General features: G+C 36.5%; 3 protein-coding genes across 4 annotated transcripts; all 3 read right to left on the reverse strand.

The window, feature by feature from the left end:
• Positions 1 to 415: 415 nt before the first annotated feature.
• LOC127963943 (cyclic AMP-responsive element-binding protein 3-like protein 3) lies at positions 416 to 6,463 on the reverse strand. Its single transcript, XM_052564047.1, has 10 exons — positions 6,317 to 6,463; positions 5,542 to 5,679; positions 4,278 to 4,602; positions 4,056 to 4,153; positions 3,884 to 3,976; positions 3,695 to 3,801; positions 3,058 to 3,126; positions 2,884 to 2,968; positions 2,578 to 2,668; positions 416 to 1,918 (listed from the first exon to the last, which is right to left on the reverse strand). The coding sequence occupies exons 2-10, from the start codon at positions 5,671 to 5,673 to the stop codon at positions 1,530 to 1,532; spliced, it is 1,389 nt and encodes a 462-aa protein (XP_052420007.1). The 5' UTR covers positions 5,674 to 5,679; positions 6,317 to 6,463; the 3' UTR covers positions 416 to 1,529.
• Positions 6,464 to 6,649: 186 nt separating this feature from the next.
• Positions 6,650 to 16,998, reverse strand: nim1ka (NIM1 serine/threonine protein kinase a). The gene is made up of 6 exons (XM_052564048.1): positions 16,667 to 16,998; positions 16,277 to 16,490; positions 10,897 to 11,466; positions 9,856 to 10,212; positions 8,463 to 8,731; positions 6,650 to 7,653 (listed from the first exon to the last, which is right to left on the reverse strand). The coding sequence occupies exons 4-6, from the start codon at positions 10,151 to 10,153 to the stop codon at positions 6,898 to 6,900; spliced, it is 1,323 nt and encodes a 440-aa protein (XP_052420008.1). The 5' UTR covers positions 10,154 to 10,212; positions 10,897 to 11,466; positions 16,277 to 16,490; positions 16,667 to 16,998; the 3' UTR covers positions 6,650 to 6,897.
• Positions 16,999 to 17,069: 71 nt separating this feature from the next.
• On the reverse strand, positions 17,070 to 22,500 carry znf131 (zinc finger protein 131). Of its 2 annotated transcripts, none has more exons than XM_052564045.1 (7): positions 22,172 to 22,500; positions 21,278 to 21,431; positions 21,069 to 21,170; positions 20,568 to 20,712; positions 19,793 to 20,484; positions 19,575 to 19,705; positions 17,070 to 18,056 (listed from the first exon to the last, which is right to left on the reverse strand). In XM_052564045.1, exons 2-7 carry the CDS (start codon positions 21,399 to 21,401, stop codon positions 17,532 to 17,534), a joined length of 1,719 nt encoding a protein of 572 aa, XP_052420005.1. In that variant the 5' UTR covers positions 21,402 to 21,431; positions 22,172 to 22,500; the 3' UTR covers positions 17,070 to 17,531. The 2 variants fall into 2 exon arrangements, with proteins under 2 accessions (XP_052420005.1, XP_052420006.1); XM_052564046.1 differs by lacking the exon at positions 22,172 to 22,500 and adding an exon at positions 21,777 to 22,136.
• Positions 22,501 to 23,253: the final 753 nt, after the last annotated feature.

A 23,253-nucleotide genomic window follows, 5' to 3' on the forward strand; every position in this document is an offset into this window, starting at 1 on the left:
CAAATAGCAGGGATGATTATCTGCTTATAATGAAACACTCCACAAATGTATGCATCTGAAACCAGACCCGTAGGGTATTGATACACGAGGCCACGGTGAAACACAGGACAACTGATGATCGAAAGTGGCATTGTATCAATAGATTTATTGTTCTCTAAAGGCACCTGTGCAGAACTAACGACATTGATTCGAGATGCTGTGGCGCCATCTGCAGGTACAACGAGTCTTGGCCATATATATTTAAGTGTTTTGACTTTTAACATCGTAAGAATTTATATTTTGTACTTTTATATTCTCAATTATCCTTTTTTGAGGTTATGACTTTTTTCGTGTGTGTTGTGAATGTCAAATAGATCGGTGCAAATTTACATCTCAGTTTTAGCTAGTGCATTTGCATTAAAGTCAGACAGGTTAATTGTAGTTTTTATAGGTTACATTGTGTTTATTTGCATTTCTAGCAGCATAAAAAGGAAACGTCTGGCTGTGATAACGTGCTCGGACATGTACAGAAGATTGACCTAGTTTCTATGTAAGACTTTTATAGACCAGTTTCTAAGTATCCCAATGGTCAATCAAATGAGTGCAATTATTTGCATCATATCTAGTATAATAATGCATATTGTATTGTTCCAATAAAAAATTTTTTGGGTAAACATTTTCATTGTGATGAATGACAAAAATTATTTTTTAATAGTAAACTGATAATTATTTAATTAATAATGACATGATCACGACAGAAATAAAGTTTATGAACATTCCAAGTTTACAGATACATCAGTGCATCATATGACCAAAGATGAAAATAGATCAATAAAAAAGACTGCAATAAAAGAAGCCTTTTAAAAGACAAAATAGTAAAATAAAACAATAACATAAAAATGCTGCTCTAACACAGCAGATCATGACATTTTTTTCATATGTATATACATGTATAGACATAAACAGTGTATTATTATTTTGTGGATATGTGCAATACTATACCCCCTCTAAAAGGAACATTTAAAGCTAAATTTACAGCGGTTTAACGGAAGGGGTTCTAAGCCACAAATAATGCACAAGCAGAAAAAAATAGCTTTTCCCTTTTCTAAACACACTCCTATATCACTAGGACTGATCATTTTTCAGTAGTTGAATCTCTTTAAGCATGTGGCTCCCTTACTAAAAAAGGGAAAATTCAATTTTACTGGATGCCCAAAAGCCCTAAAATGTCTTAAGTAATACAGACAAATGAATACATTTCCTGAATGTACCAAAACTCAATGTGGACGCAATGCAGAGTTCAAAACAACACGACTCCTTCACGTTTCCATTGAAAAAGAATCATAATTTGTGCAGATGAATAGAACAATAATGTCCTAACAAATTGCTGGATATAAAAAAGTGCTACTATAGCATGTATAGACAGTAGATCAATAAAAAAAAAAAAAAAATTAAGGAGAAAGGGTCAGGCTGTGATGATACAATGTAGAGAAAATGGCTATACTGAATCCTTCATCTAAAACAAAGCGAGTGTTGTTTTAGATGCTCTCCTACATTTCATCAGATCGGTGCTGTTGTATTATAACTGACGTGGGTTTCTGCTCCATCCAGCTCTCCTTGGTTTTGCTCTGGCCGTCGTAGATCACCGGAGACGCCGCGGAGTTCCTGTGGGACTCTGAGAGAGATGCGTCCGCTTTGAGATCGGACTGGGCAGAACTGGGGAAGTCAGCGGAGGAGTTGCTGTTGACCCCAGACTCAGAGTCAGACTGCTCGACCTGCTGGTAGTCAGGTGTGTGGTTCTGAGCCCCTGACAGCAGCACCTGGTTATTCTCTACAGTGCCCACGAGGAGGACATCCTGCTCTGGCACTTCTTTAGTAGGCGTGGATATGATGTCATCTTTTACGATAGCTGGATAAGACCGCAAGGCTCGAGACATTCCTGGAAGGCAGAAGAAAAAACATGTTTTATAATTATGCATAAAGCACCAGTGCTTAGGTAGAAAACAGATGGGTTAAAAAAAAAAACTTAATTTTTTTTTTTTTTACTATACTTTGCTCCAGGCATACTGTAGTTAATCAAAACTAAAACATAAAAAAATTGTTACTTGAAAACTAGCTGAAATAAAATAAGCTTTATATTTTATATTTTCAGTTAACGGTTATTTAATTCAAGGCAACATTTCTAATTTTGGTTTAGTTTAACTTTAAGTCAAATTACTAAAACAAAATAAATGAAGACATTCAAAAACATACTAATAAAAATGACAGAAACACACAACCAAATTGCTAAAACGCTCACTAAATATACCAGCAAAATATAAAAATAAAAATCTATTTTAAAATATTAACAAGATACATAATAGTATATCAATAACACTAAAATGCTACTGTTGTTCATATTGATATTAACATATTATTAGTATATACTGGTAATCTATATTAAATTAGGATCAAGAATTGTGAAGTTTCACTGGCTTTGATTACTCAAACTGCATTATTGTACAGGTTGAACTATATAATACAACAAAACTTGGCAGAAAACAAGCAGGACAACATTCCTCAGCACCCTATGGAAACAATGACAAACACTGTGCTCACCTGTAGATGACGTATACAGATCTTTCTGATTGCTGCTGCCAAAAGGATTGACTGAGGGGAAAATGATCAGACAGAAAGAAAGCAGGAACACCTAAAAAAAAAAAAAAAAAAAGAAAAGGTCAGGAAACACGTCAGGCTGCCATTGTACTTATTCAAAGCAGTAAGCTCACATTACGAGCTGCTGAAAGATTACACTCATAGATCATATTTCATTTATGACAGATAAATATGTGTTAAAATGAAACCAACTCAACAGAGGTACAATCCCTCTGATAGATAAAAATTCTACATAATAAAAATACATACCATGATACAAGTGCTAGTCGTGGTGGTTTTCATCGTGGACATTTTCACCATGGCCTGCAGTTTTCTCAACTGTTCAGTAAGGGACCTTAGAAAAACAACAATTGTTAGTAGCAATAAATTATAATTATAATCTTCACTAAAATTATCTTATTAAAGCACACGATGAAGGCTTACATGTTTTGTTTCTGCAGCAACTCAACTTTCTTCTGTAACTCCTGATTGTGAGCAGTGCAGATCGCAACCCTATGGTCATACACAATATTATTTCAATGACTTAAAACCAAGTAATTTACAAATATATTCCAATTTACACTACTGTTCAAAAGTTTAGGGTCAGTCAGGTTCTTTTAAGGAAATTAATACTTTTATTCAGCATTAAATTGAAAAAAACGTGTGAAGAGTGAAGACATTTATAATAATAAAAAAATAATAATTCAATCAAACAATTGCTTTGCATCACAGGAATAAATTACATTTTAAAATATATTCAAGTTATTTTGAATTGTAATTATATTATACAATATTACTGTATTTTTAATCATATAAATGAGACCCCTTTTCTTTCTTTTTGTTAGAGTAAATCACAAAAACAATACAGTATAACATATTTGTTTGCACAATATATAATCATTAATTCCTGACACCTTATTCAATGAATTAATAATAGATTAATTATCAATTGACCTATAACAACTGCAATTGTTGTTGAATTTACAGTATATTGTTCAATACCTTTACAGTTAAGTGTTAAGTGCTTCCTATATTTTGAGAGACATTATGATTGTCATGGAGTTTTTCTCACTTCACGAACCTGTTCTCTAGGCCATCAACATAAACTTTCTTCTTCTTGCGACTCTCCTGAGCAGACTGCTTATTCCGGATCTTTCTCCTCACCCTCTTCAGGGTCCGTTCCTCTGCCTAAAGACACACACCATTTTAGCCATCAGGTTACATTTCAAAAATCTGCTGCATAGCTTCAATATGAAACCACTTCTCTTACCTTTGTAAGAGGCATTTGAGTTGGAATGGTTGCACCTTCTTTCGCCAGAAGTCTCCTCTCCTCATCAGTCAAAACAATCTCTTTGAACTGGAACTGGAGACAAAATATGCATATCATATCGAAGTTGTCATGGTAACAGTCTGCTGTTTTCTTAAAATCCTTTGAAATGTACCTGGTTGTCTGGTTTGCTGCTTTGTGTGGAGTGTTCAATCGTGAGTGAGCAAGGCAGCTCTGGGGAGAAGTCATCATCCATATCCATATCCAAATCATCTGACAGGAAGAAAATCAATCTTAAGATGGGACACTTAAATAAGTCATTTGAATAAAAACAAGCCAAAAAAAAAAAAACATAAGAATAATTCATATTTCTCTACACACCACAACAAGACCTTACCGACATCTATGAAGACATCAGACTCAGGGTTCTCTGATCGGACGCTCAGCAGGGCGTCTGTGTCCTGTGGGAGGGTGTAGCAGTGGTCTGACTGCACCACCTGGGCCTCGTAGCTCTCCGTCATACACTCGGAGTAAAGCAGAGGCTCGATGCCTGGACTGGGGATGGTGTCGGTCTCACTGCTGTCGTGTGGAGGGGTGGTGTCCTCAGAGATGCCGCTGTCACTGCCGTGAGGAGACTGAGACAAGCAGTTGATGGTCAGGCCGTCCTCGTCTTCACCCAGAAGACTGCTGAGGAAGTCCTCTGTATCCATTCCACTCAGCATCTGCAACAATGAAAGCATTTCTTAGTCTGTCTGTCTATTTAATCTACATGATGTACAATAATGATTTCTATTTAGTTATTAAATGTACAAAATACATTTCTAGAATTTTTTACAATAAATGTATTTCATTTGCAACAATAAAATCTGTCTATCGTGAACAATAATAATAATAATTTTATTAATTAAATTTTTATTATTAGATAAAACAAATGCATATAATTGTTATATTATATACATTTACATTACTACTACTTCAATAATAATAATAATAATAATAATAATAATAATATTATATAAAAAAATTAACAAATATACATAATTTGAAACTATCAAATCATTAGATATTCTATCTATCTATCTATCTATCTATCTATCTATCTATCTATCTATCTGTCATAAATTATGCACAAAAATTATTATAAATGCTTACAATATTACATTATTATATAAAATAAATGTTTAAAATGGTTAATAACTGCAACAATCAAATCAGTACATAATCAGTAGAATATATATCTATCTATCATGCACAATAATATCATATAAATGTACATTTACATTTATACATTTAACTATTATTAATTAATTTTTTATTATATTAAATACTTTTTTTTAAATGGTTTAATCTATATAATCTGCAACAACTAAATCATTATTCTATCTGTCATCTTTGTTTTTAATATTACATGTTATATAAAATATAGAATACATTAATATTCCATAAATACACTCCATGCAGCATTTGACAAGATAAAAGCATTTGTATCTAATCACTATATTGCGTAAAACTATAAAAGGTGCAGTTGTATTTTTTTTTTTTATAGATTTTCTTATCATAATCATATCAGACGTGACAACTACGTGACCAAATAAATAAATAAAACAACAAAAAAACAACAACAACATGAAATTAGATTTTTGGACGTGAAGGTTACATACATCTTGCTCTGAAAGCAAATCATCCAGCAAGTTACTCCCCTCTGCGAGGAACAGATCGCTGGATCCTGGGTCTTCATCTGGGAAGATTAGACCAAGCAGGTCTGTATTCTCCATATCGTCGCTCACTGACATCTAACACTGATATAAAAAAGAAGAAATCAAAAGACGATATGAAACAGGGCAGGTCCGCAGCGACACGCGGACTGACAGCTCGATCAAGTTCAGACCCCGCCCACTCACCATGTGACTGCATTTCCGTTTTAAACAACACAAACGACAGCTAACTTCACGGCATTAACAGTCCAGAGTACGAGTCAAAATCGCAATCATAAAATGGTTATACTGTATGTGACAAATAGTTAAAAAAACTCATTAAACCCTACAGGAAATACTACTGTAACACGATGACAGCGGAGATAATAATGTTTACGTACTAATGCAAAGAGGATACAGGTCACATTTTAATCGCATTTGGTTATGCTGTCTGATTTGCTACATATTCAACATAGTGACAATACGTATTGGAGAATTTACAGATTTAATAACGTTATTAATACTAGTAAAAAAAAATATATATAGAACAAAATCTAACAGAACGGAATAACTGAATTATAATAAATGGAAGTAGCGGTAAATAAAGTATTTGGTAAAGCATGTGACAGGTCTGACGTTTGACAGCTCTACAATGACTGTATTGTGAAGAATTTTGAATTTCTCTGAGGAAAGCAAAGTCGACCTAACATATGCATATAAAATGCTTTAGATAACCCCTTACCTCTGATGATCTTGAACCGTAATAAGATACGTAGACATATACAACAAAATAGGAAGTGCCTTCTCTCTTTGTCCTGTTCCCGATGAAATCACCCTCCAACGAGGCAAAATTTGCGTCATCACGTACGGGCGGACGAGTACGTGCACGTCTTCTACGCAAGGCTTCCCGGGAGTTGTAGTGTAAAATGGCATGCCTCGAATACGCCATTTATAAGGGAGAGTCTGTGAAAATGTTATTGCAAGTTTAAATCGAAAAATCCTAGAAAACTTACTATACTTAATTATGATAAATATATATATTAGAGGCATACTGCAAAGGGAAGGTTTGAAACAATCGAGTCCAAAGCACTTTATTACTTATATTTATGACATGACATCCATGACGTTACAAATGTCTTGCACTCACTCGCTTGAAAACGTTCATACTTTTCATTCATTCATATAGACTACTTTATTAGAGGCATTCACTGATCTCATTTTCAACTGAAAGAAAAAAAAATAACAAAAGAGGTATATCAAATATATCTAGCTGAACTATAGCTCCCATGAGCTGTCCATTATTATGTATACGTTTTCTGAGCATCACAGAATGATGCAGAGTTTAGACGTATGCCTAAGGCTCCTGTATGTCTTCAGACGGTCCTTTTTAGCATCAGTTCCATTCACTACGTGAGTAACTACTGGCATGCTCTCTACTGCTTGTCGTTTATGTGCGCGGTGTAAGAGGATTCGATAGACTCCAGTGATAGAGCTCCTGCAGTCTTTGCCCTGGTTGTTACGAATGTGGTCTGCAGTAATGCCAAAAGCCTCCAGGGCGTTCCTCACATCTATCTCATGCTCTTCAAGCTCCCCTGGCTTACACTCAGCCAGATGGAGCGGGTCCAGTTTGAAGGGCTCCATGGCCTTGGGAAACTCCACCGGCAGCAGCCACTCACAGCCCATCATCTGCTCTACTGTGTAGCGGTCAGACGGCTGGGGTTGCAGGATGCCGCGGATTAGTTTCTGGCAAGGATCCGGCACCCAAGTAGGCACTGTGTACGTCCCATCCAGGATGCAGCGCTTCAGCTTGGCCACTGTTTCGGCACGGAAGGGCATGGTGCCGGTCACCATAAAGAAGAGCATGACCCCCAGGGCCCAGACGTCTACGCAAACACCTATGTAGTGCTCATCCCTGAAGAGCTCAGGAGCTGCGTAAGGGGGAGAACCACAGAAGGTGTTGAGGGTCTCATCGCGGCGGCTGACGGTGCTGAAGCCAAAGTCCCCCACTTTAACACAGGTGCTACAGGTGTAAAAAACATTCTCTGCTTTCAGATCTCTATGAATGATGTTATTGTCGTGCTGCAAAATAAGAAAGATAAACTACAATTAACTACGACATATAAAGATATTTTGAATAACAAAACTGATAAGTCGATAAACTGATTTAACTGGATTATATATATATATATATATATATATATATATATATGTGTGTGTGTGTGTGTGTGTGTGTGTGTGTGTGTGTGTGCGTGTGTTAAAATATGTTTAATAATATTTTGGATAAGAATTGCATTTTAGAGGCTTCTTTATAATATCATGACGGTTGTATCAACAATTTTTAAATACAGTATACTTGTATACTAATACCATTATCATTATTCACATTATAGTTACAACACTCAAAATAGCAAATAAATAATAATTATTAATTATAATATTAATGATATATAAAATATTTAATACTATAATACTTTTGCATTTCTGCTAATTCTGCAAGTAACTCTCAACATATTTATTAAATATTATTAATAATCTATTGATGAAAAATTTTGAAAAGTAAACTTAATAATTAACAAATATAATTTTAATCCCATTAATATATATAGGATTAAAATAAAAGATGCATATATCAAATAAGATAAAAATGTGTGTGTGTATATCTTATATATTCTGAATGGGCATTGTGTCACTGACCTTCAAACTATGTATCTTATAGAAAAACTGAAAAAGGTAACTGGCATGAAATGGCTCAATCCTGCCAAATTTGAAAGGTCAGGGAAACAGAGGAATCATAATGAGAATATGTTTGCACCCTGTAAACATTCAGCCCACTATTATAACAGATTTCCATCACTGAATTCTATTCCTTTGCACCATATACATCTCACCATATGCTTCACAGCTGAAAGAACCTGAGAGAAGACGATCTTGCTGTCGATGTCGGAGAGCTTCCCCTCTGTGCTGATCTTCGTGTAGAGCTCTCCTCCGCTTGCGTACTCCATGACCAGGTGCAGACGGGTCAGCGTCTCCACCACCTCATACAGACGGATGATATTTGGATGGTGCAGCTTTTCCATGCTTGATATCTCCCGGGACAGCAGCCTTTGTGTCTTCTGATCGAGCTTGGTTTTGTCCAAGATCTTGATGGCCACTTTGTCTGGGGATGACAAAATGCATTTCAGTTACAGGAGTTTCTCATTCAGAAAACAATCATATTCTTCTGTCTGTGGGACATATGCATTCCCACTAATTTCAGTATATATTGTTTAGTCGAACAGCAGTAATAGTCAGCTGTCATAAATCAAAGACATTTGAGCACTTATGGCATCAGATATGGTGCAGTGTGATATGGAGGGTCATTCTACACCCTCTCTTCAAGATCTGCTGCAGCAATACAAATCCTCAAAATGCTCTGCGCATGAATTCACAAATGGCTTTGTAACAGCACACCACAACCTCCTATCCCTTACACACAGCAATCTTTGATGAGGGCTACTGCAATTCTAAAGGTCTCGATAGAAATGTGACACCTCAAATCCATCCTTCTGTGTCTGGACCAGACAAGTTGTCTCAGCTTGACTTTGACCGAGGGCATGCTTCCCACATTATCAATGTAAACTGGACTCTCAGGACACATGATCATCAAGACAATAACACTCAGCAAAAAGCATACGCATGTAAAAGCATAGAGCGGTTATATGTAGTTTTAACCCTTATTTAGTGAGAAGTATGTATTAAATAATACATAATGTCTTTTTTTATTTTATAAAATATGGGTTAAAACTAAACTGAAAGTAAATTGAAAAAAATAACTACTTTAGAATTTAAGTATTTACTTTATCATTTTATATATTTAAATAGACTTATATCTGATTCAACATAGCTTAATAAAACTATGTTTACAACACTGTTCAAAAGTTTGGGGTTAATCTTGTTTTTTTTTTGTTGTTGTTGTTTTTTTTTTTTTATAAAAATATGATGGCTTTGCCATTACAGGCATAAATGACATTTTAAAATAAAATATATTAATTTAAAATATAAAATATATTTAAACAGAGAACTAAAAAACAAGCCTCTAAATGTGCATTTCCAGACACATTACCAGGTGTCAGTGAGCTATAGGAATATACCCAGATCATAAAATTCTACAGTGTTAGTGAGCTGCTCTAAAATAAATCTATTAATATTGTAGCCTTCTTGTGAGGAGAAGCTCTTAAGAAAGTCAAAGAATATGTACCAATTTCTCAGGATTCAGTTTAAACTCTTTTAACTGACATGTACCTTTCGTCAGAGCGTGGATGCCCAGCTTGACATGGGAAAAGTTTCCACAGCCGATCTCGCCACGTATCTTGTAGAAGCCGATGCGGCGACCCACGGTGAGCTCTTTCACCATCTTCTCATCCTGGCACATGTCCAGATTGAGCTTCTCCAGTGGGGTGAGGCGGCGTGGCTGGGTCCCCTCGTCGTCCGTGCAGATGTCGGAGCTGTCTTGTCGGCTCCATCGGGCATAACGCTGGGGACCCGTGGCCACTTCTGAGACCCCGACAGAACCCCCCCCAGCCGGGTACACAGCAGTCATCCTGCCACAGGCCACTGGGGGCTTAGCTCATGGCAGGAGACCTGGAACTAAGACACCACCTGAAGATATAAAATTATACACAATTAAGAGAACCTGCATTTTGTATACACTTCTTTTTTTAAACCTCTGCCTATAAACAAATCCATTATTTATTAAGGAGCAAATAAATAACTTCATGAACATAATATTTTAATTTCTTAAAATTTTAATTATTTTATATAAAATGTTTTTTTTTTAAACCTCTGCCTATAAACAAATCCATTATTTATCAAGGAGCAAATAAATAAATAACTTCACGAACATAACAATATTTTAATTTCTTAAAATTTTAATTATTTTATATAAAATGTTCTATATTATGTTTTTACAATAATTTATTCAGGATTTTTCTTATAATTGTAATGTATATATTATACATACATACACACACACATATTCATAATTAAGTGTATACAAATATAAATACAATTATTATATACAATGATAATAATAAACTAAAACAAAATATTATTTTTGATATTTGTAAGACGCACACACAAACTCATATTTAAATAAATTAAACAAATAAATAATAAACAAACAAATATTTATTAATACAAATATTTTACACTATAATTTATATTTATAAATATTGTTAGTAATAAATAGTTATTTTATAAACACACTTTAATAAAATAAGTGCAAAACATGGGGACCGTTTTTCATAAAAAAACAAAAACAAATAATGGATAGTCTTTTCTCACCTTCACATGTTGTCCTGTACTTCTGCGTCAATTTCCAACATTAGCTCATTATCGCCACATCTCAACCCAGGCTTATACACATATCAAAGAATAAAGGAGTAGATGTTTAGGCTCGTCTGCTTCACCCAAGCGGCCCAGTGCACAGTGCCGTCCCTTCCCCTCAGTCCTGCATCTCCCTGAACATCATCACATATGCCCAAATTAATGGGTGCGTTGTCTCAGTGATAAAAATAGACCGCGGATCAGCATGTAGAACGATGAGTGCTGTGATTGTTGCCTGGCTGCTATAACAAGGCTCCACATTACTCTCAGCGGCCCTGGCTTCTTGTACGGTGCTTCCTCTCATTTAACATCTTCGCCTGGTGGCTCATTCAGAAATGGGGTCCCACATGGAAAACAGCCACTCCCTCTCATTGGTTCACGTTGGTGTGTGTCTTTGGTGCTTCTGACTCACTCTACAGTCGTCTCTCTGGGATTAGCGTGTACAGAGATCCTAATCCATGGCTTTTTTAGTGGCCCTTAAGTCTCCAATTTAAACAGCAGGGACTAAACTAAAGGATTCCCGTTTACCTGGTGAGAGAGAGAGGGAGACAAAGAATATATCAAGACCATTACATTGTCCTTAACTCACCTTTCCTTAAGGATTTAGCTTATTTAGCTTGTGTAATCCAGCATGTTTGTAGAAAATGTATGCATTTGCAGCATTTGTAAAATAATTTGAGCTATTTAAGTTAAGTTTTTAAAAAAATATGTATTTATAGTTACATTTGAACTAAATTATTTATCTTCCTACAAATGTGACTCAATGTGTGCGTTTTTGTGTGTTTCAGGATGCAATTAAGGAGAGTTTGCTGATGTAGTTCCTGTAACAATGTCCCTAAAGAGCAGAATATATGAACACAGAGCGCCGTCACCTCGTTCTCTAGCCACTGAGAGCTAACAGCACACATAAAACAAGCACTACACATTCATCACGCCACAGTGGACCACAAATAAAACCATATATAAAGCAATGTCAGAATATCAATTCACATATTCAAATGATTTCTAAAGGATCATGTGACAGTGCAGACTGCTGAAAATTAAGCTTTGCATCACAGGAATAAATTTAATTTTAAAATATAATAAAATAGAAAAGTGTTGTTTTAGATGGTAATATTATTTCACAATATTACTGTTTTTTCTGTATTTTTGATCAAATACATTTCTGTAAAAATGTAGTTCATAACATTATGCTTTCAGACTGTATGTTTTTTGCAGGGGTTTCTTGATCAAAGAACACCAGGTGTGTTAAACTGAGGCAGTTTCTCCACACAGGACCGCTGAGCACTGCATCTGCACAGACACCTTCAGGTGTGACGATGTGTTTTTGCAGGTGCAGGTGAGCACTGATGCTGATATAAGCTGCTGAGCTTGGTTTTCAACAGGGTTCTTTGAAGCAATATTCTTTTGTTTGAACTTTCGAGCATCAGCATTATAGAATTAGAACTAAACCAATCAGATCGGTTGAAAGTGCTTTGGAACTGACCGAGTGTTAGAAAGGCAAGTTTTGACATTAAAAAGTGACAAAACAATCCTATAGCTCTGTATCTTTACATGTGTTTGTGTGTTGTACAGTTCTTTAAGTACTTGCTTGTGTAACTGTCATTAATGATCAGCCATTTGACAATGGAATGAGAACCCAAACACTCTTATACGCAATCAGCAGATCTTTCTGAGAAGCAGATTTAATCCCCTTTCATTCACTCAATCAAAACAAGAGCTTACTTCTACTGGCGTCAGCACTGAGCATTCAACTACCCTGATTACAGAATACACTACCCTTCAAAAGTTTTTAGTCAGTCGTTTTTGAACAGAAAATGGAAAATGTAAAAAAAAAATAAAAAAAATAAAAAGCATTTATTTTAAATGGATAGAAAATAATGTTTTTGGAAACTAATATATATATATATATATATATATATATATATATATATATATATATATATATATATATATATATATATATATATATATATATTATTTTTCTTAAATACAAAAGTAGGCAAAAAAATGGCCTGAATACTGAGAGCTAAACTGATTCTTATATGAACAGTTGGATTGTAGCAAGAACAAATAAAGAGATGACTGAAAAGACACATCTGACCTTCCTTTTCCTTATATTTGATATCTGTCCTAATTCACACGCTCTATTTACCAAGGCACAGCACACAAAATCAAAGTGATTCTTCTCATGAATACTCAGATCCTCAAGCTTCAAACACCATCTTGCATATGTTTGTGTGTGCTGCTGATTGCTGAAGGGGCTGAAAAGATTCGCCGGCTGACAGAATTCTCTTTTAAAGTGTAAAACAAGCAGAAATCCTGAAACGATCCTTTCAAGTGCATGGATGTGCATGTGTCTGCATAATGATATTCCTCTCTCACCCTTTTCCACCATCTTTCTGATCTTATTTATTCAATAATTAATTTTTATTTGAATTTTTATATCCCCAACTTCAATATCAATTACCAAAAAAAAAGCAAATGGTTCATCATTTAGCTCCATTCTGGTACACAGGACCATTAGCATGAGCCTCATGGGCAGGATTTAGAATGTGGTACTTACACTGAACAAAATTATAAATGCAACACTTTTGCTTTTGCCCCCATTTTTTATGAGCTGAACTCAAAGATCTAAGACTTTTTCTCTGTACATAAAAAGCCTATTTCTCTCAAATATTGTTCACAAATCTGTTTAAATCTGTGTTCCAGCCCAGGACCTCCACATCCAGCATCTTCACCTGAGATCAGCCTCCCGGACAGCTGCTGTAACAATCGGTTTGCATAATCAAAGAATTTCTGCACAAACTGTCAGACACCGTCTCAGGGAAGCTCAACTGCATGCTCGTCATCCTCATCAGTCTCAACCTAACTCCAGCTCGTCATCGTCACCGACTTGAGTGGGCAGATGCTCACAATCGATGGCGTCTACCATTTGGAGAGGTGTTCTCTTCACGGATGAATCTTGGTTTTCACTGTACAGGGCAGATGTCAGACCCCCTGCCCCCGGACCCCCCAATACAGTAAAACTGCACATTGAGTTCATGAAAAATAGGGGCAAAAACAAAAGTGTTGAGTTTATAAATCTGTTCAGTGTACATCAACTGTGTGACTTCTTTCACGTCCCATGGGACAGAAGCACTTACTAAGCATTAAGCGTCTTCCACAGGGGCCATTTCTACTGATGCGGCCCTGATCTACACTCAAGATAAACACTAAACACATGGGATATCAGTGGCCCCTGGGTAAGAAAAATCCTTGTTGCATGTACAGGGTTCAGCAAGTAAAACATTTGGCTCTAAATTCAGGTAGTTACACATTTTTAGAAAGTAGAATTAAGTGATTCTTACTTTATTGCTCATTCACTATGGCTTTCCTCACAACATCCAATATGCCTACTTCCCTTCTATATACAGTAGTAAGGAAAAAGCAGTATGTGAAAGGAGCTGTAGGTCCATATTAATGGTATTATTCACAAAACATTAGACAAAAAGTCCCAGGATGAACTTCTACATCTGGCGAGATCCCAAAATGTGCATTTCAAGGACACTTCACCATTCCATAATGCCACAGAAGAGGTGTTGACGCATCTGACACCATAAGTCACATGACATTGACAATATGATAAATTAAGCACAGCCAGATTATATTTATAATTTTTAGAACATCCGTGAAGTAAATTGCAAATCAAATGTAGCACCTACTCAGTATGCGATTTCAGAAGCTGCTTCTGTGTTCACACTCTCAGCCACAGCTACACAAAGCCCTCCTGTGTGTGTTTTGATTGAGACACATGGACAGAGAGGGGAAAAAAAGAGCTCAGTAGTGAAAAGATCAGGGACAATAGGGGGCCAGAGGTGCCAATCTGGAATTTCCATCACGTAGCTACAACTACCAATTTTCAAGTCATTTTCTTACTATCAGATCAGCCACACAATAATTAAATATGGTAACTATTTTGAAAAATGATGCATGCTGTTCCTAAACTGTATGCATTTCTTTCTTCTGTTGAACACAAAAGAAAATATTTTATGGCTACTGTGAAGTGTTTGGTCACCAGCATTCTTCAAAATACCTTTAGCAGAAGAAAAAAACTCTTACTGGTTTAGAACAACATGAGGTTGAGTAAATGACGACAGTTTTTTCATTTTTGGGTGAACTATTCCTTTCATGACAGAGTATGTTTTAGATATGTGTGGATGTCATTCATAAACATATTTTGAGGAGGCTCTACTACACCTGATGAAATGATGAACTGATTACTGTCTCTTTCTAATTAATGCTATTAATTCTACATAACTGCATTAAAAATGCACAAAACCCCAAGCATCACACATGCTTCAGAACATGTATTCAGATTTTGATACATGTCTGAATGTGTCCATTATTAATGAGTCCTTAAATAAGGAACATAATTAAGGAGTTCAATTGATGTTTGGACCTTTGAGGGGAAAAAAACATGCAGATTATTCGATGAAACCACAAAAAAGGCTGTTTCCGTTGCATTGTACCATGTTAATGTATTCCCAACCCATCAAAGCAGCTTTAATCTCAGACCTAAAACCATGTTTCATGTCATCCAACTAAGGAGTCATCAAAGGGGCCTGAACAAAAGTTGACATCAATCCGTGAGAAACTAGAAAGGATCATTCAATATCATAAATTACAATATTCTCAGTAAATTAATACTTCTATTCAGGAGCCATTCGGGATTCACACACCTGTACCGTTCAAACACTAATACGGCTTTATTAAAAAACCAGAGGCCCTCTGTAGATCCCACACATTCCCAAATGCAAGACTAAAATCATGTTGATCACAAATGCCATTTGATCAGAGGATTTTACATTAGTTTTACAAATGCTCAGTCATAAAAATGGAAAATATAATAAATAAAAATTTTACACAAATAGTAGCAATACTAAATATAAAAAATTATATTGATTAGATTTATTACTGGCAATAAACAACTAAATAAATAAACGCATCTCAAGTCACTAAAGGTGACACCACGCATGTTTGTGTCAGATTTTAGTGTGTAGTTTAGCTCTGTGCAGAATAATTATCAAATACAAGTATCCTAACAGTAACCCCTTCCTAATTTTTAATAAGGTGATGCTCGAATCTGCATCATCAAATATATATTTATATATATTTTACACGCTTCCATAACAACCGCTGCTGGCCAGTAACGCCAGATACATCTGGTAAGATATCTGAACAAATGATATAAGCCTTGTAAACAATTTGAAGGCATACATTCATTCTTCATGCTTTTATGTATTCAGTGGTAACCTCTCAGGATGATGAGAAGATTGATAAGAGTGAACATCCTTACCTTCCTCAAGAGTTGAGGCGGTGAATATTCGTTGCGGGATCATTCAGTTTGTTTTAACTCGGTGCTTGTCATAAGCCTGAATGTGATGCGCGAGGACTCCACTGGCTCCATCACAGCAACAGGGAGGTCAGGTGACGGACATTTCTGTTAACCAATCACAGCTTGAAGGTGGGACTAACGGCTTTATTTAACCAGTAGGCTATTAGAACATTATCTAAAACAGAAAAATGTGTTAGAAGTCCTTCGAGTAAAAAAAAAACAAACAAACAAAAAAGTATAGTTTTACTCAAAAGCAAAATCACTTTTGAGACTATCAATAAAGTTTAAATTTATCAACGGTGATTGTGATTCTGTAAACTAGTGCTTTTCAAACTTTCTAATTCCACTTACCAGTAAACATATTCTCCTTGCTAGATATAGACACCTATACGTTTTGTTTAGAAAAGAATAAAAAGAGTATAATTATAATGGGATGTTTAAACATTTTAAATTGTTGTAATATATTCATTATACTATTTAAATTAAATACATTAAGAACTTATTTTAAGTCATCCTGTGGCCCTCTTAGAAGTTTTCAGAGGTCCTATAGTGGGTTCTGGTCCATTAGATGAAAGCCACTGCCTTCATGGGTGGTCAAAGCTCCTCCGTTTGAGAAAGCCTGGTTTAACCCATACCTGCTTCACAGTAAAGAGATGCTGCATTTCCCCAATTTCATTTAAGTTCCTGTACACAAAAATCACTGCAACTGAAAACAGGCGCAGAGTGCCACATCAGGGTTAAAACCTCTGACAAATATTTTATACATAATTTTATTGCTCTGTACAGCTGAACAGCAAATTCATTTAAAACGAATAAATGGTGCAGACTGAACAAAGAAACAAGCCAGAACTGCATACATGTTGTCTCGATTATCTAGGGAAACATTTTGCCTTTAATTCTTTTATGAAATTAAGCTTCTTGCACACGCTATAAACATACATCCAAAGATAACTTAAGAAAAAAAAAGAAAAAGAAAAAAAAAAAAAACATTCTTTCCGCACCCAAAGCAGTCTTGGCCATGTGCACTATTTATGAAATGAATTACATCTTACTATTCTTACACTGCTTTCTGAGAAGTGAATAGATAGAGCAAAGCTTAAAGAAATAAAGCGGATGACCCATCTTTGTTGGATGAAACCACTTTGAGCATTACTGTTCATTATCCTGTTCATTACTCCAATTCATTATCAAAGCGTCCATGCACAGGAAAGGCCTTTCATACATTGGCAGTTTTTACTTCTTTCGAACTGTCCACTGCCTCTTGTTCAACTTGACATTCTGCTGGTTCTGCAACAGTCACCTGTGCTATCTGGATTTCCATTGCTCGTTCTTTCAATCCCTCGCCATCTACTTGTAAAACCACTGTCTCTTCTACCCCACCCACAGTCTGAGAAGACTGTATCGGCGTCTCTGCCTCCACCATGAGAGACTCCTCAACAGCAACAACGTCCACCGGCTCCACAGTGACATGCTCCACCTGTAGGCCATCCTCCAAGATCACCCTCTCCTCTCCCTCCTCAACCTCCGCCATAGCCAAGATCGTGCCTGGGTCTGAAATCATGACTTCCTCTGTGACGATAACCTTCTCCTGCAAGCCGTGGAGTTCTTGCAGATGAGTTTTGAGGTCTTTGGGTTGCGTGAACCACTGATCACAAATAGTGCAGTGGTTGGGTTTCTCACCCGTGTGGGTCACTAAGTGGTCCTTGAACTGCTCCCAACTATTGAAAACACTGCTACAGACCTGAGGAGTGAGAAATATAAGGGAGTAGGACTGCATGAATGAGCAAAATACAACCAAAACTGACATGTTGCTAAGTCTGATTAACAAATAGCTTTTAATTAAATGCACAATATGTACTTTTTTATAAAAATATAAATAAAAAAATATAATTAGAACAGTGTTATATATTTTGCTGACTTGTGTACTTGCATTATCACAAATGTTTTAAAGAATGTAAAAAAAAAAATGGCTCATCTCTGGTCTGTTTTGTAGGAAACATGGGAGCATCAAAGACACTTTAATATGTTTTGTGTTTTATTAGACAGGTGATGACTACACAGAGTACGGCTTTCAGCCTTACCCTCCTTCATACTACGATGTTAATTAATCCTTAATAAATTAGCTCATCCATGAACATGATTTCTGCCTGAGTCCCGTCAGATTGCATCAGTTGTGGAGATGAAGACCACAGACTCCCATGATTCAACACTCAGTCACGGTATCATAAAACTTTAGCTGTGTCCAAATTCAGGGTCTGCATCCTCCTTAGGATCCTTCCTACCCGGTTGAAGGAGGATGGGTCCTCCGACAACCGCAAAAACCGGAAGTCGGTGTTTGTGAATTTGGACAGCCTACCCTTCTTTCAGTTCCCTCCCTTACCCGTTGCTCATATCCTGTCGCCTAGCAACCGTGACAGCGCTAAGCAAGACGCGGGTGAAGAGCTCATCGTTCTCTCCCCGGAGCTTTATAAACACTTCTGTCTGCTCTTTCGTCCTTAGAAGCGTTAATAACAGCTTCAATCTCTAACAAATAAGCTGTGTGTAAGGGGATATTCACACAGGCAGTAAGGAAGAAGCTAGTTTACGAACGTAAACTTTTTTTTTTTACATATACACGTACAAATGTAAAAAAAAAAAAAAAAGCTTAACGATAAAACAAAATGCCTAACTAGAAAACCACTGAAAATATATATTTTTGAAAAGCCAGTTTTTAAAAAACACCGAAAATAATACTCCTCCCCCACTCCGCTACCGCTCGCTTCGTCCTGCCGAAAAGAATTATGGGATAGGTAGGGACGCAAAAGAATCCACCAAACCCATCCTTCCAATTCGGGGAAAAGGAGGACGCATTTGTGGGCCGCATTTGTAGGATCGTACGAATTTGGACAGCCTTCGTCGCGGCGCTGTGCCGTAACATCCTTCAAATGAGTCCTCCGAAGGATGTAGACCCTGAATTTGGACACAGCTTATATCTATGTTTCTTTTGAATATGCGCCCTCTAGTGGCAAAGACTTACATACAGCGTTTATTTAAAGGCACAATTTTTTGGGGGGGAAATAATATGCGACAAGCATCTTTCCAAACTTATGAGAAGCAATTATATATGTGCTGTTGTCAAATAATGAAAAGAAACCTGAGGTCTACATAATTATTGGAGAAATTGCATGCAATATATTGTATATCAAAAAGGGAGTTTTTTTAGGAGGTTTTGCATAGTAAAAATGCATGTCTGGATAGTATTTTACTGGCTAAAACCAACCTGGCATTCATACAACTTCTTTCTCCCTTTTTTGGCTCCAGCGCCATTTTGACATGCTGACATATGACACTTCAGCGTACTGTTCCTGGCAAAACGTTCATGGCACTCCGGGCACTCAAAGGGTTTCTCACCTACACATGCATGCATAAATGGGAAGCTGATTAGAGACTGCATTTAAATATATTTCTTAAAATACATTTAACCTTATATCATCTCACCTGTGTGCTTCCTTAAATGCTCTTTGAAGTGTCCAAAATGATCAAACTGCTTTTCACAGTAATCGCAAACATGCACTTTCTTTTTCTGTCGTTGGGATTGTTCCTCCGCATCAAAATGGTAATTATTCAAGTGCTGTTTAAGGGCTGCTTCCCGGGCATATGTTTTACCGCAGTGCCTGCAGACAAAGCCTTTATCGGGGGTAGCGGTGTGAGTCTTCATGTGCTGTTTGAGATGGTAGTAGAGTTTGAAGCAGCGGTCGCACTTGTCACAACGGAAAAGGTTGTCCAGCTGTGAGATCTGAACCTCCACCACTTCAATATTCTCCAGGGTCTTGGAGGCAATCACAGCCTCTTCCGGCACGACTACGGAATCATCTACTTCCTTTTTCATCCCATGAAGTGTCTGCTCTCCCTGCTGGTACTTACTGGTGATATCAGCCAATAAGGCCAATGCAGAGTCATCAGATGAGGGTTCGGTTGAACTCCTAGCAGCATCCACTACTTCCACCAGGCCACTTTCCTCCACCTCAATATGTTCCTCGCCAACCTCCACGTTGATTTCAACAGATTCGGTCTCCACTGAAGGAAGAGTCTCAGTGATCACATTGGAGGTCTCTGCGATTTTCCTCTTCTTAGCCGTGCTCTTTCCTGCCAAGGCCTGGGAGGAGTTTACTGAGGTGGTACCATTCATTCTACATAGGAGAAGAAACATTTTTGCTAAAAAATCAACTTCAGTATAACATCATGCAAACGAAAATGTACAATAGTAAGCAACCTGTTGTTCAAGGCTTTGATCGCCTCCTGCATTTGAAGGTACTCTGCAGCTCTCCAGACATCACTGACTTCTTCCTCACCATTCACAGCTAACGTAGCTGTATAAGTGAACTCCATCAGGTGACGGAAGGCAGTGTTGCCAACACCTGTTCATTGCAACAAAAATATTGCAGTAAAGATTATTATTGAGCATACATTATTTGGAGTAATTTTTTGTTTACTACTATTTGGGCTGGGAGACCATAAAATGCAATATCAGAAATGGGTCATATTGTGAGTACATGTAGTTAATTAATATGAACTACATGTATATTTAAAATGTACAGTGTGTAGTGTATGTGTGTAAATAACCAAAACCAACATCTTCTAACTGTTTTGCAAACAAGTGCTTCCAGTTAAGACAGTGTTGCTGATTAAGATTGGTCATTGTCCAGGAAAAACATGCTACATAGTAATATCTAACAGTGTTTTGTTCCACGGAGTTGCATCTATTGTTAAGTACCTTCAATTTCCACTAGAGGCTCTTGAGTGAAGTCTTGAAAGAATTTGTGGAAAAACTGACTGCAGGCAGCCAGAACAGCTTTGTGGGCCCGAAACTGATGTCCTGTTAAAGAAACCACAATCATTGACACCGGTTTATTCAACTGTAAAATATTTTGCATAAATTCCGAAAGGTATTAGGTCAGCAGGTACAAACACTTGAAACCTCACCATCCACAATAAGAGTGATGTCTGTGAACTGATCCAGCTGGCGCTGCTCGTTCAGTTTGTCAAGCATCACTTTGTAATGGGCTGGAAACTCATGCCCATAGTCAACATCTCCATCAACAGACATGGTTCAGCCCTTTCCCTGCGCATGCAAGTACTATGACAAGACAATAAAAACATGACAGCATAATACATTTGTATACATGATATGTAAATTATTATAATAAAAAAGCTCAGTAACAAAAAGCAGTTACAATTTTTCAGGGGTGCGTTTCCCAAAAACAACTTGGTCGCAAGTCCAGTCGTTACCAATAGAACTCAATGAAATTAACCACCATAATTAACTAACGAAGCTTTTGGGAAACGAACCCAGAGTTTAAAAGTGGGCAGATAGCTAAAATATTAAAATGTTAAACGCTTTTTGAAAGCCAATCAACTTGTCTACAATCTTTCACATGTCATGTTTCACATGACATATTTTTAAGATAAATTATGCACATACTTTGTAATGGCCCCTATGCCAACAGATCCACAGAGTAGCGGGCATTTCTAAGCAGCAAGCCGAATAAGCGCGCATTTCTACGAGGAGCTTCTCTACGCAAGAATGGCTGCTTTACACCCAGTGGGTCAAACTGCTGCAAAAGCCGCGTACTTCAACAGTCCAATCGTATGGAGGTCCTAAAGAAATATCTAAACGGCAAAAGGAGGACTGTGTGCCAGTCAGCTTCATGTTATTCACGCGCTGGGCCTGTGGCCACTAACGCATTCGCCATTTGTTTTCTAGACCATTGTCGTTACGTCATCAAATCGCGCATTAAAATGCTCTTTTAATAAGACACATTCCCTTTTCGCTAAATAATGAGTGACGCCGGGTGTCTAACGCTCCCGAGAACTTACCCTGGGTGACGCTCCGATGTTTTAGTGCGGTTATTTATGCGCGTTGGAGGCCTGAAGCGATCAATGTGCTGTTTTTCCTCCGCTCGTCGGAAAAGGGCGGTCGCTCCTGCTCTGGCCTCGAGTTCCCATAAGCCCCCGCGGAAGAGTTTTATCGCGCGAGGCTGACGAGTGGTGGTTACCAGGACTACGATGCCAAAAGATCCCGTTATCTTCAAGTACGGACAAATGTACGTTTTGGCTTAATCATGTATTCAGGTTTTGTATATTCTTTACTGCTTTGCGTCACGTCATTTAGGTCTATTCTTTTAAAAAGCCTAATATTTGTTTTGGAGGCCTATGTATCCCCTTTAAGTGTTAAATAAATAAATAGCCATTTTTGTAAGTATGTAAAAGGTAAATAAGTCTAAGAAGTACAATTTTGGTTGGCAAAATATATTATTTATTTTTATCTAAATATTTAGATAAAAATTTATTTAAAAAATGTATTTAAAAATTAGCCATTAGTATAGCATTTTATGGAAGCCTTGTAAATACAATTCATTGATATATTATTAGCCTATAGTTTTTGTTCACATTTTGAATACATTTTAAATGTTAATATTTAAATGTAATTTTAAATGTTTTCTTTATCTTATTGTCTTGTCATTTGTATTTGTTTTTCTTAAATGCCTATATAGGCTAGTTCTCAATTTTATTTCGGTTTTAGTTAATTTAGATAAAATAAATCTATTTTTTTTTTGTTTGTTAACTTTTAATTGTATTATTGTTTTAAGAAACGTTTTAATGGTTTTGATTTTAATAAACCGATCCAATTTGACTTTTTTTCCTAAACAAATTTCACATTCAAAAATGCAAATTCTCCAACTGTAAATCTGTCTTCTCTGTTTTCCTAAAAGAAATGGAAAACTATTTGAATGTAATATCATGATTTTGGCCCTTTTTTCTTTAGTTCTATTTTATTATTATTATTTTTTTTTTTTGTGGTAGATATTATGTGATGTATGTTTATACTTTTGTATGTATTTTTTCTCTGCATTAATAAAAAAAGAGAAAAAAAATTGTATACAATACGTCGTGTCTTG

Source organism: Carassius gibelio, chromosome B8, assembly GCF_023724105.1.
Source record: "Carassius gibelio isolate Cgi1373 ecotype wild population from Czech Republic chromosome B8, carGib1.2-hapl.c, whole genome shotgun sequence".
NCBI lineage: Eukaryota > Metazoa > Chordata > Actinopteri > Cypriniformes > Cyprinidae > Carassius > Carassius gibelio.